We start from the raw sequence: 18,993 nt of genomic DNA, 5'->3' as shown, positions 1-18,993 counted from the left end.
AGCTTCCAAAGGAGCAGTTGAAAAGCTCTGGTAATGTCACTGCTGATATCTGCCTAGATTGTGCTTGTGTGATATTTCACACAAGAGACATTCACTGCTGCAGCATTCAGGTGCCTTTGTAACTGGGAAATGTAGATGGAGATATGAAGAACTCCTCTTACCTCTTTGTGTTTCAAAGATCACAGCCCCAGTGTTTGTTTAGCTCTATTTTACACACAGGACAGGGTGGTGGACTTGATTATTCCTTTTTTAATCGGACTTCCACGTTTTTGCCATATAAATATTGATGTGATAGGCTGTTTTATCTAGCCCTGACAGAAGTACAAACAAGCTGCATTAGCCTAAGGTCCATATAGGCTGATATCTGATCTCTAATGGCATCTGTTGCTGGGTGTTTCTGATTAAATACTGCACAAAGTACAGGAGGATCTTTTTTTACTCTCCTCCAAATGAAAATCCCTCTTTCAGATTCCAACAGCTGAAAACAGGTTTAGTTCTGAAGCCAGGGGGTATTATGAAATACAATTCTTTTGTCTTAATATGAATTATTTCTAATCAGCCTCCTTCCCTAATTCCTTCATAGATAAATTGAAACATTTTCTAATTTTGTTACATTTTGTACATCTACAATATTTCTGCTAAAAATTTGTGCTTTGAGACAGCACTGCCAATAAAACTCCTTGTTCATGGAGACTTTTCTGTCTGCTGTAGAAATGGGAGAGGAACACCACATTAGGTGTTGCTATATGATATCCACAGTTGGCTCTGCTTAGAGAAATACAGAATTAAAATAATTTGCCTTTAATAAAATTTAAAGATGTATTTTAAGGATTCAAGTGCAAGTCAACTCACTTGAGTAATGTGGAAAGAATATGAAGAACTCAACTTTTAAACTGTGTTTTAACCAATTTTCTGAAGTTTTTCTTCATGATGGAGGACCTTCTAAAAAGGTTTTATTTATTAATGGATTGGGGGCTAATGGTGGCTGTGGCTTTCAGAAATGCTGTGACTACTGCAGGCAGTTTTATTTCTTAACTACTTACTATAAAATCAGCCTGGGTTTACAACTTTCTCAATATTGTGGGTTTGAGTGTTTTTTTGAACATAAAACTTTTTTCAAAGTTAAAGGTAACATTTTAGTACTGAAATAATGGCTAAAGTGCTTCTTAATGCCAGTATTATACCAATTCCAAACCTCTTAAACCAAACTTTTAAGCCTACCTGTAAAATACTGTAACTTATAAGCCTCACACATAAGAACACATTATTTCTTTTTTTATGAAAAGAATAATATCTGATATTTTAATCCCATCGTAAGAGAACTTTCTGTTCATATTTTTATATATTAATTTGAGCTTCATTTTCCTGTTGTTCTAAGAACTCTTGAAAAAGAGCTGCCTGATGGGTCTTAATATTTTTCTATTATTTTTATTTGGCTTAGCATAGCAGTGAAATATTATTCATATATTTCTCTATGAAATATTTTTCTTATATTTACCTTTATGAATATAGAGGTAAAGTCTCATCTTGGTGTTCTGTATTGTTTTTCCCTCTGAAAACACAATCTGACTTGGATTCAAATTAAAAGATAGACATGTTCTATACACTGCTTCAGTTAAATTAATTTTTAGCTTGGTAATGTGGTTTTCATTATTTCCAGGAGCAAAGCAGAATGTGACTGATGGAAATATCAAGGTAGCATTAGCATTGGAGCTTTCTGTGTGAGCCCAGAGCTGGGCATTGCACATATGTAACATATACCATATGTCAGCTGTTTCCTGCTTGCCTGGTGACAAGAGCCCCATTCATAACTCTTCTTTTTATCCTTTCAGTGAATAAGTAATTATTCAATATAGAAGGCAGGATATTTGGAACTGGCTATTTAATGTGGCAGCACAGGGTAATGAAATCTGCTGTTGCTGGCAACCTGAGAGGGGAATGTAACAATTCCAGCATGGGTGTAACTTTATCTGCTTTGAGGCCTGTTTATTTGGCACATCAGTGAACCTTTTATCCCAGTGAGTGGCAGCTCCACAGGGTTACATTTCCATGCTCTCTATCATGTATTGTAATATTTAATGGCAGACAAGGCTGAGTGGGGCTGAGGGTAACACGAACTTGCTTTTCCTTGGAGTGCAGCTGAAGACAGCTTGATCCCCAGAATTGTGGTGTAACACACAGCATGACTTAGCATTTGTTTATCATGGATAATCTTACTGATACACATAAAGGAGGGAGGAGTACAGCTACATGTTGTTACCTGCACCACCACCTGGAGCCCAAACACAAACTCTTTGGCACTGGCAGAACTCTCTATTTTTCATGAGAGGTGTGTTTGGACATGGTTACACTTGAGTTCCTCCTTTCCTATGTGTCTCTTCAAATTCATCATGACAATTGCATGTCAGTTGTTCCAGTATTTCATGTTCTGAAAGACAGGGCTTCTCTGGGAGAAAAAAAAATATTTTACAGGATTAGGTTCTGTTTAGAATTATTCCCTGTGTTTCTTTTGTTCTCCTGGTTACTCGATGGCCTTTGGCAGAAAGGCACAGCAAACATGTTTCTAATGGAGAGTGTGTGGTGTAGTCTGTTTCATCTGCACACTGAGTTCCTGGACTCTCTACACTTCTGCTTGCTTTAAGGAAAAAAAAAATTAATTTGAGTGTCTGTTCCAAGTTTTCTTCATTGAAGGTTTTGGATTCTTGCTCATTGGAGCTGAAGCTTCAATGTAAGAAGCTTTATTTGCATTATTCACTTGTGTAAATATTCCACTGGATTATTAATTCTTTCTCATTGGGTTATGATAAAATTGGGATTGCTGGAAGGTGTTTTTTTAGGGATTTCCAGGCAAGGATGTGGTGCTTTAACATTTTCAAACCTTTTGCAGCCCTGGTGACTGAACCAGCCATCCCAGAGGGCACTTTGCAGACCATAAGCAGATTTAGCACATTCATCTCACAGTGGGATTTTGTGAATCATTTTTTTGTCTTGGTTTGCAGCCTCCTGGCCCTTGCACTGAGTGTTCCTGTTCTTCTGGGAAAGAACCTGACAAAGATCCCAGTCACACAAAGAAGAAAGAAAATGGAGATCGATTGTGTGTTCCCAAAATTTTTTTTGGGACACGAACACACAAGCAAATAACCCAGATCAGCAGGGAGCTGCAGAGGACAGCATATTCCTGTGTCCCCATGACAATCCTTTCCAGCAGGGACTATACCTGTATTCATCCAGTGGTGTCCAACAGCAGTAACAGGAATGAAATGTGTGTAGAATTGCTGGAAGGAAAACATGTGAGTAATTTGGTTTGAGCAAATGAGTGTTCATTAAACAAAACCAGATTTAACAACTGGAATGAGCAACATTTTTTTACATCTTTGTATTATCTTGGTTAAATGCAACCTGGTGACATTAAAATTAAATATTAATTGTTATAATACACAGTAGCAATACTGCAGAAACTTATGATGACAGAATAAGGTTTATGACTGCCAGGTTAATTTAAGTCTTATTACACTGTTATCTCTGGGTTTATAAATGAAGAAAGAAGTATCCTGTATTGATGTACATTTTAGAAACATGGATTTACCTGACAAGAGGTGTTATTGTCTGGCATAAAAAGCAGCTGTTAGAAATGTTTCCAAGAAATAGCCAAGTGCATGGAACACTGGAATGTTTTTCATTATTTCTTGTACCCATTAAATCTCTGCTCTTTGCTTTCAGGGCAAGTCCTGCTCCTATTACCACGGTGTTCACAAGCTCAGTGAGCACCATGCCCAGCAGCCTGCACCCATGGCTTGGGACATTGAAGACCTGGTGAGCCTGGGCAGGAAACTTCGTGCCTGTCCCTACTTTGCAGCCAGAGAGCTCATGGTGGGGGCAGACATCGTGTTCTGCCCTTACAATTATCTCCTGGACCCACAGATCCGGGACAGTGTGAGTATATTGGTGACAAGGGGCAGGAACTGGAGTTAGAAAGAAATTACCCACTGGATATTATGTTTCTGTGGTCAGCTGAATTCCCTTTTATGTGCAGAATACTATCTTCAAAATAACTCATGGGGGTTTTTCCCCCTTGAGTGTTTTCTAAGTCATGGAAATGGATTCAGAGGCTGAAAAGCTTCATTTGCACCGTGATGGAGAATATCCTTTTTTTTAACAGCATCCTGTTAGTTGCTGTTTCTCATGTCTTTCACTCTGTTTTACTAGACAATAATTTTCTTTTTTAGATGGACATTGATCTGAAAGACCAAGTAGTCATTTTGGATGAAGCCCACAACATTGAGGACTGTGCTCGGGAGTCGGTGAGCTACGGGGTCACCGAGAGCCAGCTGCGAGCTGCCCGGGAGGAGCTGGAGCTCATGGTCAGCAGCAGCATCAGGCAGAAGCACCATGAGCCCCTCCAGGCTGTGTGCTGCTCCTTGATCAAGTAAGGCAACTTCTTTATTGCTTTATATCAATTAATGCTTTTAAAAATTCTTTTAGATTCTCTTTGGTGGTGTAAGTTACTCTGTCGCATCAGATGAAATGCAGCAAAGGTGCACTTAGAACTGTGCAGTTGCTTGATTTATGTTCATTTGAGGAATCCACAGGGTTTGATCTATTAAATAAACAATTTTTTTGATTTATTGAATAAACTACTGGAAAAACACATGGAAACATTGGAGTTCTATTTTAAAAAGTCTTGTGCTCTTGAATGATGTGCTGCTCTTTATGAGGCTTTTTTTGGACTCCTGCTTTATAAAGCTCAGCATGAAAATTTTCATAAGATGAATTTTTATGTTTCTGTTTGCTTATTTGACAAATAATAATAGGGTTATTTTGTCAAAGAATTAATTAGTTCATGTTTTTAGGATGCTTTCAGAGCCTTGGACAGAAAGTATTTGGAATGGGTTGGGATCTGTTCTTGGAATCAGATTGAAATCCACCAATTTCTTCATAGTTGAAAGAGAATTTGTCAGTCATACCCTTTGTTTTGCCTGGGAAACAACTTCCTGGAAGGGGAAGAGCTGAGCATAAGTTGAAAATCATGAGAGGGGATGTAACAAAAGCAAATGGACAGAAGCCCAGGAAGAAATGAGAGGTCCAGGGCAAAGTCTTTTGGGTGATGTAGAAGTATCAAAGTCAGCAGAAAAAAGTGAATCATGCTCCAAGTGGCTTCACAGTTAATTAAATTCTGCTTTAGTGTGTGCAATATCTTCATTTGCTGCAACAGACTGTGCAGCACAACACAGGAAGAGTTCACTCTCCCATCCTTACTCTTGTCAGAGTTAAAGTTTCTGTCCCACAGACACAAGGCACTTTTTCTGCTTGGCAGAAGCCAATTCTCCTTCCTTGGATATTTCAAATGTTAAACTTTAGTAAAAGATAAGAACAGCATGGCTGAAGATTTGACTGCCTCAAGCTTTTTAACCTTATCAGGAAAACTAAAGTTGATTGTCTTGGCAAATCTGCCAGCAGCATGAAAAGCAGTTGCTGGAAAGTAGTAGACTGGGTGTAAATAGCCAGCAATAGGTAAAATACCCCTGCACAGTGACATGGCTTTGCCAAATGCATGGGGAGCTAGAAAAAAATCTTATTTCACTTCCAGAGATCCTGGGCCCTCATTCCAGAAAGCACTTAAGGATGGGCTGAGTGCCACAGAGGTGCTGCAGTGACCTTTGTGAGGAATTTGCAGCTGCACCAGTGGAGGTGTGCTGGCAGCTCTGTCAGATGCACATTTAGCAGGGCTGAGCACTTTGTTCAATGGAATATGCTGTGTCAACAGTGGAATTTTCTGGTAGTGAGGGAAGCAGCAAATACTCTTCCTGGAATTGAAGGCATGTATGCAGCATCCATTCATTCTTTTCCTGGAAATACTGCACACAGCAATTTTCACTTCAAAACCAGAGAGACCTTTCTGGGAATTTAGCTAATTTTATTTATGCTTCCTGCTTAGCTCCAAAAATAATTTTACAGGCTTTGCAAGTAAATACTTTATTGTTAGATGGAATTTATTTGAGAATTTGGAGTGTTTTTTGGTGATATTTGGCCATTGTGTTAAGTTTATATTTGCATTTTTCATTTCAAAAGTATGTGATGGTGTTTGAAGTTCATAACAGGGAAACATTTTATATTTCCTGAAGTGTTTTACCCTTTATAAACCTGTTCAATTTTTATCATAGAGGCCTTGTCCTAATTTCAATTTGAGGTCTTTTTGATATTACATTTGAGGAATTGGGGCCAAATTCTCCCTGTGTTAGTGATCACCATTCCTTAATGAGATAAAGCAAATTATAGCCAAAGAGATTGTTGTGGCTGTATTGGTGGGGTTTTGTTTGCATTTAACCTGGCAGAAGGGAAGTTATATTTTAATTGTTCCATGGATCAGATTATTTATGGTGACAGGGCAGGAAATTTAGAACTGAAGGAGTCCCTGAGCCTTGTTTTGAGTTGCTAATGCTGAACTGGTTTTGCAGGTAAATAGTTTGAGCTGTTGCAGCACTGACAGCTGTCCTTTTGATGCCTCCTGCCTTTTGATGGAGCAGACAGCTCCAGCCTTTCCTGGGAGGGAGAGAGGGAGCTGCCTGCTTTTCTAACCAGAGACAAGCTCTTGTGGCTCTGCAGGGGTGAAGGAGGACATGCTCACTCAGAGAAAATTCCAGCTCTGCCACAAATGAGATGATCTCCATGTTTAGCTCATGCTTTTAGCAGGCAATCACATTTTGCATTGTATTATAGTTCTAATTCTGCTTCAAGTTGCAGCAGTTGCCAATACCTGTGGGTAGGTTAAAGTGTGCAATTTTTATTGTCCTACTTTCCCTTCCATGTGGTAATATGAAAAGTGTTCATTTCATGCCTCAGGATTTGTTCTTAATTGGAAAGTCAGCAGTTGACAGGGATGATAAACCAACCTGCAGCAATTGGAGTAGTGATGAGTGGCTTTAGATATGCAGCAGAAGTCTTGCTTGAGTTAACCTGACATATCATAAGAGGAAATTACATTTTAATTCCTTTTCTCTATAAAGTATAAACATGTGAAGAGATATTTTCTTCTCATTTCAATGAGCTGCATCCAAAGCAGTTCCATGGGAGTTCAACAGTGAAAAACAGGCACAAAGGAAAAGCAGAAACTCTCTCCTTACCTGGAGTGAAACATTTATCATCATCTTAGAAGTCTGGTGCAATTTTTGAGGTTTGCTTTGTACGTGCAAAGTGTCTCTAAATCTCTAAAATCAATGCTGAAATGATTTCTGCTTTTTCTCTTTCAGCTGGTTGCAGGAGAGCTCAGGGCAGCTGGTGGAGAGAGCTTATGAAACTGCCTGTAAGGTGTGGAGTGGCAAAGAAATGCTCAGCTTTTTGCACAAAATGGGAATAACTGGCATTACTTTTCCCATTTTACAGGTAATGTTGTGTGTTATATAAATGAACATCACCATGTATAATATTGCTGGTGTTAAACATCTTAAAATGTACAGAAGTTAAATGCAAACAGATCTTCTAATTTACTGCAATATTGCAAAGTTGCCTGAAAATGATTCCTGATGAAAACCAGGAGCAATCCACTCAAGCTGCTGAAATTTTGGAAGATCAAGGTTTTGAAGGATACAATTGCTCACATAGAATTATTTGAACCATTGAACCAGTGATGTTTTTGCCTGTTTTATCCAGCTGCATTTTTATTGAATGCTGAAATGTTTTTACCCTATTTTCAAGTTTGCTCCTCCTTTCTGTGTAAGCCAGATATGTTAAAAGCATTGCTAAAAATCAAAAGGATCATTCCTTTTCCTTTGGACCTTCTTTGCCCCTTTCCCCTGACTTTATAGGTGTTTTAAATGCCCTTTTAAAGCAGTGAGCTGACAGTCTTGTATCTCTATCAACTTTGGTTTTGAGAAGTCACTTAGAATGTTGTTACTGTGGAATTTGCCTCTTGCAGAAACATCTTGCTGCTGTCCTGGAAAAAGAAGAAAAAGTGTCTATGCATGGGAGAGAGGAACTAATTGAGGTGCCAGTTGTGAGCCCTGCAACACAGATTGTGCTCAAAGGCCTGTTCATGGTCCTTTCCTGTCTCTTCAAAGAGAACAGCAGGTCAGGCCTAACATTTATGAGCTGAATGTTCATAATTTGATTGCTTAATTGTAGTTTTTACTGATATTTCTCTCTCTGTATAGGTTTGCAGATGATTACAGGGTTGCTCTACAACAAACTTACACCTGGATGACTGAAAACCAACGTGATGATGCAGATGCAAGTCCCTTCTTCACAAGACCCAAGCACAAAAAGAGTTCAAGGCAGAAAACTCTTGTCCACATGCTGAATTTTTGGTGCTTGAACCCTGCTGTGGTGAGCTGAGTGTGAAAAAAGCCTAAAATAATCTGAGTGATAACAAATACGCATCAGATCTGAAAGGGATTGTGCTGATATTCCAAATTGCTGCTTTTCTTTCTCTCACCTAGGCTTTTTCTGACTTGAATGAAGTTAGAACAATTGTTCTGACATCAGGCACACTCTCTCCCATGGATTCCTTTTCCTCAGAGCTCGGGGTGAAGTTTTCCATTCAGCTGGAGGCGAATCACGTTATCCGCAATTCCCAGGTGAGCGGGGCATGGCTCTTCCCTCTGCTGAGCTCTAATGCTGCCCATGGTGCTAAAACCAAGTAAAAGTGATGGCAAAAAAGAAAGTAAAAAGAAAAAGTAAAAAGAAAGGGCCAGACTGTTGCTTGGCTCAATGCAATGGAAAAGGACATTTTTAAGTAAATAAAGAGGCACTTTTTAAACACGTTTCCCTGAAAAATGTGCTATACGTTTGCTTATATGTGCCACCTGCACTTCAAGTACTGAAATGAATTTAAGAAACACATCAACATTTCTTTCACACTTAAGATGCCCTTACTGAAGGTGGTTTATGCAGCCTGGTTTAAAATGAACTTTGTGAACACCCAGGTGTGGGTCGGCACGGTGGGAGCGGGACCCAACGGGCGCAAGCTGTGCGCCACCTTCCAGCACACCGAGACCTTCGAGTTCCAGGATGAGGTGGGAGCACTGCTGCTGGCAGTCTGTCACACAGTTGGCCAAGGAATTCTCTGCTTCTTGCCATCCTATAAGGTAAGATCAGGAGAATTCACATTTTTATGGGTTTTAGTCCATTTGCCTCAAATCATGAAGTTTCACCCTGCTTGCCCGCCCACCCTCCTCTTTTCACGTTGTTTATGCTCAGGGCCTGAAGTTTGAAGAGATTTGGTTTTTTTTGAGTCCCCAGCTGGAATAGAACTGTTTTGTCTCCACCACCCTGTGAAAAGATCCTAGTAACCCTTAATATAAAACTAAAGGCTGCACACCCAAGCAGAACAGAAAAACTTAAAGCATCAAGATCACACACCTTTAAAATGCATTGTGATCTGCTTTATGCATCATAAATACAACATTTATACATTTATACAACATAAAGAAATGTTTATCAAGTAAATGTATTGTAGTAACACAGTGGGGATATATTGTTATTTCTTGGCATTCAAGTTTGTTTTCATGTTTGGTTTTTCTCAACAGATGTGCTTATGTACACACAATTGTATGTGTTTGCACAGACAATCATTTCAATTAGCATTACCACAAAACCTGCCAGATCCATAATTTTTCCTTATGTTATTTCCCTGAAGGTTGGGAAATGGTGCATTAAGAAAAAAATTAAAAATCACATCATGAAATGATAATTTCTATGTAACTCAGCAGCAAGAATGCCTTTGCATGTTCTTTCTGTGCTATCAGAATTCAGAATTCATCCAGTTAATTTCTCCTTCCCTTGTTTCTTGTTCCATTTCACTGCATTGGAGATTGGAGTGTATTTTTTTTAGTCAGGGGAATTGCTCACTGACATTGGCTGAAAGGAATCAAATTTCTCCATTTCAAGCTATGGAATATCTAATTTCACTGACAACAGTTATCTAATTATGGTTAATCTGGATCTCCCAGTAGTTCTGCTTTCTTCTCTATTTGTTGTTACTGTTGTTTATGGTTAGGAGCAGGAATATAAACCTGCAAGATAATTCTGTAACTCATACTCATTTTTCTTGTACTGCTTGCAAGGGTGTGACTTCTTAAATTTTAAGTGATTATTTCTGATTTTAAAAATCATCTTAACAGATAAAACACAAAGACCTCTCAAAATCTCAAAAAAATCTTACCAAATGATTAAAAGCCCCAACATGATGGAAATAGAATTTCAGACATTTCCCCTCATTGCTAAGCTTCCTAAACAAAGAATATTTTATAAAATGAAATAAAAGCTTTTTTTTTTTTACAAACCCTTCATTTTTTATTATTTAACTGGCAGGCTGCAAAGGGAGGGTTATTTCTTGCCTGGGTGTTTTTAGGAATTGGAGCCACAGTGCAGTTCCTGACAGTAACCATTAGGTGACCACATCAGACCAGGTAATATAAGCCCCTGAAAAAGCAGATTACTGACCATAAATTTATTTAACCTCACAAAACTCTGCACTTCCATGCAAAGGAAATGATCTGGCAAGAAATCTCCAATTTATTTAAGGATTTAACTGGAGCATCTTTCAGTTTGCAGCATTATCTTTCCAAGTGTGTCACACTGGAGAGCTCATCTTCCATATCCAGACCTGACAAATATTTATGAAAGTTTTTATGAGAATAGTAATGTGAATTGTAAGTACAGGGAGACTTGGTAATGACATTTAATAAAGGAGGAAAGCAATTGCTGGCCAGCTCTGGAACCTTCCCCCTCACTGCCCTTCTGCCTCACTGAAAGGTCACCCTGCACACACTGAGTGTTCTGTTCTTTGCAGGAACACTCCCTGAGCCCAGCAGAGTATTGATAAATAGAAATTGCACACAATTGAAGGATGATATTTTAAAATCACATTGCCAATATTTTTCTATGGATGCCCTTTTTCTTCCTACTACTTTTATTTGGGATTGGGTTGCCTCTAAGTCTGAGATTAATATGTTGGAAATACAGAATAATGTAAGCACATTAATACAAGGAAAACAAGGTATTGTTCTTTCATCATCATACAGAATATTTGCATTTCAAAAGTGATTTTCACAAGAAATTGCTGCTTCTCTTAAAAAAGCTGCAGCCTTCAAAGGAATTTTTCAGGACTGTCAAGATCTGATTAATACACATGGTCATGGACCTCACTATTATGAGTTATACAGATTTTTTGATGGTTCAATATGTTTTATGAATTGAAGTTTCAACTTTGGTATAAATGGCAAATAAAGGGGTTTTTTTCCTCTCTGGAAGGCTGAGGACAATTCTCTGAATTTTAAGTACTTGCTATCCAGGTATTTGATGGAACTGGAGTTTAGTTGGGTATGTACATTGGATTTCAGTTTGGAATTACCACCTGCAATATGAATGGGGAAAAAAACAATAGTAGAGAAATTTCCCTTTAATCAGTATTTGAGTAAATACATTTTTAATTGTAGAGTGACTGTTTTAAAATATATGTATGGCAAATATATGGAGTTAATGCAGTGGAGGAAAATGGGCAAACAACCCATCAGCTGTACATCCCCACATTTGTTAGGTGTCTGTTCTGAACAGCTGGGATGGTTCATGTGGGATAATTCACAAACAACTTGGACATTTTTAGTGTCATTGTTGAGTTGTGGCACACTGACTTGTTTAAAAACCAGCTTCATCTTAACATTCAGTAAATTCCAAACCTCCATCATTTTTAAGGCTCCTAAAACTGGTGATACTATGCAACAAAAATGCATTTATGTGAAAATCAGTAGCAACTCCAGCAAAAAAACACTCTATAAAAGAGAATATCAGAAGGTGAAAAGATTGCTCAGAAATCTAAGATGCTTTTAAACAAGATTAAGATAAGGCCCATTAGGGCTCATGTTGCCAACCTGTCTGCATTAAGATATATCTTGCCTGGTGCCTGCATCTTGGATGATTCATTCAATATGTGTCATATCAAAGTCAGGCTATCCAGCAAGGAGAAAAATGCTAATGCTTATAAATTTTAGTGATAATCCATCATGATGAATTAACTGACCTTTCTTAGTAGCTTTTTTTTTTTTTTTTTTTTTTCATAACAGAAGAAGCTTTGGACAATGATGTTAATGTTGGTTTGGTTTGTTGTGTTCTCTGAGGTATTGTTGGTTAATTTGGATCTGCTAATTGAGGTGTCATTACCTGGAAGCAAAATTTTTACAGTTGTAGTTGAAAAGGGTTTGAATGAGTGTTTTCAGCAGGAAAACTTAGCAACTGATTAGAATTCTCTGCTTGAAAACCTGAGCTCCTTGCAGGGAGGTTGGACTGGATCCCATTTAAAGGTTCCTTGCAACCCAAACTATTCCATGACCACAATTAACATAAATTAGCATATAAATGATTCATGCTGCATTGCACTGGCTGTTTTCCTTGAGAGTTTTGGGGGAAGCTTGTAGTGCTGACACACAGCAGCTAATGCTGAATTTCACAGCTGAGTTTTTATCTGTCTCATAACTGTGGGAGCTGCACAGAGTTCAGGCTCTGTCAGTCTCATCCCATTTTGCTGCTCTCTGGGCTGATGATGTTTTCTGGAGTGGGAGCAGCCAGGCTTGGGTGACAGCAAATCCCTTTGGGCTGGGACTCCTCTCTCTGTTGCTTGGCTCCCTGTGCCTGTGTCAGCTATCCACCAAACCTGCACAGGAGTCTCAGCCTGGTGTTGTTTGCCTTTGTGCTGACAAACCACTCTTGGCACCCTCCCACAGCTCCAGCCAGGCAGGAATTAACAATATTAATTAACTCTGAGCAGGGTGGAGCTGCTTCCAACAGGCTGAGAATCTTCAGCTTCAGGGGAATTTTTTGGAAGCAAGAGGAGGGAGCTGAGTTTAACCTCAGGCTGTGTCCATGGGTTTAAACCTGGCCTGGTGTAAATATGGCTGAGGGAGGGATATCATTTCAGGATTAATTCTCCATGTCTGGCTCTTCTGCATTTCAGACACAGCCTTTTCTTATTGAGATACATGAGATTGGGAGAAATTCTTGTTTTCAAGAAGTGTTTCAGTAACAAACAGTGAATAGAACTCTGAAAAGGCAATATTCATTTCTGAAACTTTCCTGAAACATGGGTTTGTAAATAAATTATGAGAAACCCATTTTTTTCTGCCATCAATAAAACAAAGCAATGCTGCTTTCAGACAACTTTTACTTATTTAATAAATTACTTCAATAAATTTCCAAAGGATGGTAGTCTGTTTAGCCCAGCCTATTAAAAGCATTAAGATTTGAGCACTGGCTGTTAAAATGAGTAAATGGCAATATCACCAAGTTAAACAAATGCCAAAAAACATTTTCCAGAGTACTGGGATTGTAACAATACCATTAATGAGGGCAAAGAGGTTTTAATGCAATTTGCACATTCTAAAGTTTCAAAAAGAGGTTTTGGGTTAGTGCATTATTAATGTTCTGAACATCTGGAACTGTGTAAGAGCCACAGACATTGAGCAAGTGCAGGGTTTCCCCACTAGGTCTGATGCTGACTGATTTCCTCCCCAGCCAAAAGCTTGTTTTTAGAAGTTTGAGACAGTAAAATGACAATATCCAGATAAGAGAGAAACATTCCACAGTGTCTTTTTGCTTGTATTATGTACAAGGAGGAAAAATTGCAAACCATTAGGTTCCTGCAATTAAAAGGTGAATTTGAAATGAAATAGGAAAATCATTCTTTGCACCACAGATGGAACTCTGAGGAATTATCTATTAAGTTTCATAAAAATGCTGAACTTTTTCTGTTGGGTATTTCTGTATTATATGCTTCATCAAGAGTAATATTCTCCTTGATGTTCCTGTTGACAGCTGTAGGGAGGCTTTGAAGAAGAAATTTACTCCTGTGTGTAAATATTTTCAGGGTGTAGGGATCTGTTCATGTCATTTATGACAGAAATTTCTTCTTTAAAGTTACATCAACATGAACTTTCTGCATAATTTTAGTGTTAGAGAATATAATTGACACAGGTACAAAAATGTAACACAGTTAAAATGCTACAGGAGATGAGAATTTGCAAATGTGTTATCCAATTTTAGATGTTGTGACTGCAGCTAATGCTCAGCATCCCTGGGATGGAAAGGAAGATGCCTTTAAACAGGTCTGGCATTTCAGGAGTGAGTTACAAAATAATTGTAAATTAATAATGATGCTCACTTTCTGCCCAGCATTTGCTTTCTGCCCCAAGGGAGAGGTTTTCTCTCTGCAGAGGCCTCGTGTGTTTGCAGTGGTGCTGTGACAGTGACAGGAGCCCCCAAAGCTGCAGAGGCTTGAGGGACAGATGGAAATCTTAGGGAAGTGATTTCTGTCTGATGGACCATGATTTGGGGAAAATGTGTTTTAAAAAAAGCTCCCAAATTATTCATTTCAACATTTGCACCTGATAAACACAGATAGAATTTCATTTTACTTGTCTATTTTTATTTCTTCATTGTTGTTTTTTGCTCTTCCTCTGCACTGGTAGTTTTCTTTTTGAACTTTATCTCAGCTTCTTAATGTTTTATGGGCTTTTTTTTTCTCATTAATCATATAGAGTATCTACTTTCAGTTCAATTCTCTATTTTCCATCATTTCAGTATCAGCCATATAAACTCACTTGCTATTGAGGCTCTCACAGTCATCCAAAAATACAATTATCTGAGGTACCTTCTGAGAGCTTCAAGAGCTCCTGTAAATCTTCATGTGATTCCTGAAGTCTGCAGTTTGCTTTTCCCATTGACTTGGGTGTACAAATGTCTGTAAGAATCCCTGTGTGAGAGGGAAGATTTTAACCATTCCCTCAGAACATTTGCTTTGGGCACTGTGGTGAAACTGCTTCAAATAGAAAAAAAACCAGTGACAGAAGGAATGATAAACTCCATACAAAAATAATTGGAATGAGAGGTTTTGTAGAAGCAGGTATATAATATTTATCTTTAATGTCATCAGTTCAATCCAGGCCTGCCAAACTAAATTTGCAGATGGAGCTGGCAATTCACAGCCTGGCAGGATCATTTCTTGTGCAATTACAGAGGCTGCAGCAAACCCTCAGCCAGAGCAGTGCTGGATTCTGCAAAGAAATAACTGAAGTGTTGGCTGGTTGAAGTTCTCCTAATCTTTAATGATTGATTAGAAGGTTTTGATTTAGAATTTTTGACCTTGAGTTGTCAAAGTTTGTTATTTTTGGTGTTGGTTTTAGTTTTTTTCCCCACTGCTTGGTTACCAACAGCAGGCCAAGATAAAAATTTATCTTTGGGGGATGATAACTGACAATCTGGATAATTGCATAATGTGTTTTCCTTCTTAAATAGCATAACAGGATCATAGATGTACAAATTATGGAGTGATTTTGGGAAATTAGGGACAATCCAAACATTAGAGATGCTTTGAGACCTTGGAGGAGATGATGATCCAGGAGCCTGTGGCTGGATGAGCAGGTTCTTCCCCCTTTCCCTGTGACAGTTCTTGTGCTACTGTCTGATCTCCTGAGCAGAGGAAAAGTTTTTATCCTTTTTTATTCATTTTTTCCCCCAGTTAGTTTCCAGGTGGCTTTGTGAACTGAGGTGGCTCATCAGGAGGTCAGAGAAGTGTCAGAGACAGCTCAAGGGAAGAGATGATATTGCACATTCCAAGATCATCCTTTTTTCTTTTCAGTCTCAGGGATGAAACATTTTCATGTTTCTGGGGTTTTTTTTTATATATTTTCCAGTGCTTGGCTGTAATTGGAGAATCCATAAAGATCCTCCTTTAAAAATGCTGATTTTTTTCACTGTGCTGATGTTCTGAAGCTGCTGGTGTGAGTTTGCAGCATCCTTAACTGGCTCTGCCTGACTGTGAATTACCCAAAGAGCTGGAGAGGCACTCAGGTGAATATTCTGGGTGACTGGAAATGTGGGTGAGGTGATATGAAAGGAGTGCCCTGTTGTGATCTGGTGCTGTGCAGAGCCTCAGCAGCACAGAACTCTTTGCTGTCCCTCTTCTCCTCCTCCTGCTGGAACATTCTCCTCAGCCCAGAGCAAATTCCCACCTGTGCTTGGGTCCCACATTCTCATTCTGAATTGCAGCCTGCAGAGAGTGAGCAAACACTCTGCTCCTGACTTGCTGAACTGCTGTGGTGGCCAGCAAGGCTGTGCAATAATTCAGGTGCCCTGTGGCACTTGCATTTTACTCAGAGCAGCTCCTCTCTGCTGCTGCTGCTCGTCACTGAAATCCAATCCAGAGCGACAGTCGTGGCAGATTATTGGATATTATGTCTAAAAAAATTATCTGCCATGCTGGCAGATGAGTGTTTGGCCTGTGGATTTCACACCCTGAGAGTTGGGCAGTTTAATATTTTATTACACTGCTAATTTAAATACCCTGAGCAGACAGCATCAGGAAAATAAATGAAAAATCTATTATTGTTTCTCACTTGTGAGCTCTGACTTGTCAAAGTGCTGCAAGCTGAATTGTTGTAGCTCGTTAACACATGCTCCAATTTCCCTTGTAATTAACACTTGCTGCTTGCATATTTTTCCTCCTATTTAAGTAGGAACTGCATTGAAAATGAGTTTTCACATTCAAGAAATTTGCACTCTTTGAATGATGGGATAAATAGTAAATAACACTGGGCATGTCTTTTTCCTCAGGAGTTTTTAATAAAAGGGGAAGAAAGCAGTTGTGAACAGGGAAATAATTTCCACAAGCAACATTATTCTTAAGAAGGTGTATCCTGGCCAGGTTATTTGAACATTAATGTTGTTCTGAACATTTACAACCTGCAATTCTTGGTCCCTTTGCCTTGGCTGTGAAAGATTCAGTGCCTGATTTGGGAGAGATGTGATTTCTTCATGTGTGAAAAACACCAGATAGGAGAGAAAATGACTGGGAAGGATTTATTTGGGGAGCATGTTGTGCATCAGCAGTGTAACAGCTCATACAAGAATCTATATATTAAATGTATTAAAAAGAATAGTTGGGCTTTTTTAAATTCAGAGAAATTCTAAATCGTTGGAAGGTCTGGGATCCATCAACTTGTGTCTTAGAAAATTAGAAAAATCATTCCTCAGTTTTACCTCCAGATAGGCTAAGCAAGCTCCTGTGTGAGAGCATTTAATTAGTGAGTGATGTATTTTAGAATATTCCTTGCATTTTGTTTAATTTTACAGCTCAGTAATGAACTGATTTTTAGCAAAAATATATCAAAACAACTTGCAATGTGCTACAGTAAAAACTTTGTTTTCATTTTTTACTTCCTATTTTTGATCATGAGGTGAGAAATTACTTTCCTAAGAATCAGAAAAGCCTGTTATTTCCTTCTAATTTTTTTTAGGAGGACAGAAGAAAAGGAGGGAGAAGAGACTGAATTGGGTACTTGGAAGAAATACTTATTTATTTCTTTCTTTAGAGTTGTGTCATGTGCATGGTGGGGGGACTGAAGGATTTGCTGTTGGGCCATGGCCTAGGGGGGGTCAGAGGGATTCAGAGCTGTCCCTGCCAGGCTGGCAGATCCCAGCCCTGTGCCCTGGGGGAGGCTCAGTTCTCCAGGGCTCATGTGCCACTATGACAACCCTGCACTATTTTTTTTCCCTTTATTTTGAAAAAACAAAGAGGTCAGAGATGACTGAGCTTGGCTTCTGGCTGGGGAGGAGCAGCAGTGGAGATGTTGACTTCATCCATGACCAGTTCATCATTTTCCTTTTTATCCAAACCAGGATTTAAACCATCCTTTTAAAAATCTTTTTCTTTTTTCTGAGAGCTCTCTTTGCATGAAGGGTTTTCCCTCCCTGGGATGGGAAGGTGTAATGATAGCCTAGGGTGGATGTACAAGCAGTGCCTGGAACACAGAACTTGTTGTCTTGGTTAAGTTTAAAACCACAAAAGAAACCCTGGTTTGAACCAGGTTGTTCCTAAACAGCTGCCATGGGACTGAACAAACTCTCCAGCTTGTTTGGGGGGCAAAATGTTGCATTTTTTGGGAGAAAATTTCTATTAAAAATCAACTTTAGCTGCAGAAGCAACATATTAACAGTGTTATTGTGAAGCCTTTGGCGTGCAAAACATTTCATTTTTCATTACTGTTGTCACCATTCACGTTTTCCATTATTTAAGGGGGTTATTGAAAAATTGATGGAATGTTGGGAGCAGAGAGACATCCTGTGGCTGCAGTGTTGATTTATGGCACATGGAACACACTTCAGTGCTTCAGTTTGCTGCTGCTGAGCACCACTTTGTCATTGTCCCCAAAGAACAAGGCTGCAGTGAAATCCCCTGTGCTGCCCCAAGCTGAGTGATGCATACTTTGCCTTTGAAAATGATGATGAATTATTCACTTTTTATTGTGCTGGAGTGTGCACATGGTGATCAGAATCTTGTTCATAATACAGAGTTTTTCACCATGGTCAGGATTTAGCTGAATTGTGGAGTTGTGTTGTACAGTAGCTTTATTTATTTTCTTTTTTCCTTTTTTTTTTTTAATTTTTATTTCTTCTGCAGTGTCTGTGTGGATGAGCACAGATTTTACCCCACATTTCCCACCATATGTGGGGATCTCAACACCATCCTTGGTCCTAAATACTTGAGTTTATTTCATGTTTGTTTAAAATTCTCCTTGAGAAAATAAGTGCAGTACTTCTCAATTTAAAAAGACACTTTTTCCATGGAAATTCATGAAAATTAAACCTTCATGGTTTTAAAGTTTTATCTTTCAAACTCATTTTCTGCTGTGAAGAAACAGATTAAGTGAAAAATCTGGAATAGATTTCCAGTCCAGGACAGTTTTTTCCCAGGGAAATGGGGAGGACAAACTCCATGAGCACCTGTTAGGACAATTCTGATTTTTCTTCAGAATTCTGGGAGAAATGTAAAATATCACAATAAATGTATGACATGGCTTCAGCTCCCTGCACAGCCCCTTGAATTAATTTTATTTTTTAAATAATTTTCTATTTTGCTCTTCTGGAGCATTTCATTCCAGAGACTTTGTGAGTGTTTTGGAAAGGAAATCAGGCAGGAATTCACCTGGAATTGGCAGGTTCAGAACCTTT

General features: G+C 38.8%; 1 protein-coding gene across 3 annotated transcripts in view; it reads left to right on the top strand.

The window, feature by feature from the left end:
* BRIP1 (BRCA1 interacting DNA helicase 1) overlaps nt 1-18,993 on the top strand; it is a 90,290-nt gene that overhangs the window by 4,994 nt on the left and 66,303 nt on the right. For all 3 annotated transcript variants that reach the window (XM_079325178.1, XM_079325177.1, XM_079325179.1), the window contains exons 7-14: nt 3,000-3,290; nt 3,721-3,933; nt 4,227-4,426; nt 7,248-7,380; nt 7,913-8,064; nt 8,148-8,319; nt 8,433-8,570; nt 8,919-9,080. In XM_079325178.1, the coding sequence (XP_079181304.1) occupies nt 3,000-3,290; nt 3,721-3,933; nt 4,227-4,426; nt 7,248-7,380; nt 7,913-8,064; nt 8,148-8,319; nt 8,433-8,570; nt 8,919-9,080 (1,461 nt within the window). The remainder of the gene's footprint in view (nt 1-2,999; nt 3,291-3,720; nt 3,934-4,226; nt 4,427-7,247; nt 7,381-7,912; nt 8,065-8,147; nt 8,320-8,432; nt 8,571-8,918; nt 9,081-18,993) is intronic.

This window comes from Erithacus rubecula, assembly GCF_903797595.1.
Source record: "Erithacus rubecula genome assembly, chromosome: 22".
NCBI classification, from domain to species: Eukaryota; Metazoa; Chordata; class Aves; order Passeriformes; family Muscicapidae; genus Erithacus; species Erithacus rubecula.
This window is presented reverse-complemented; position numbering and strand designations above follow the sequence as displayed.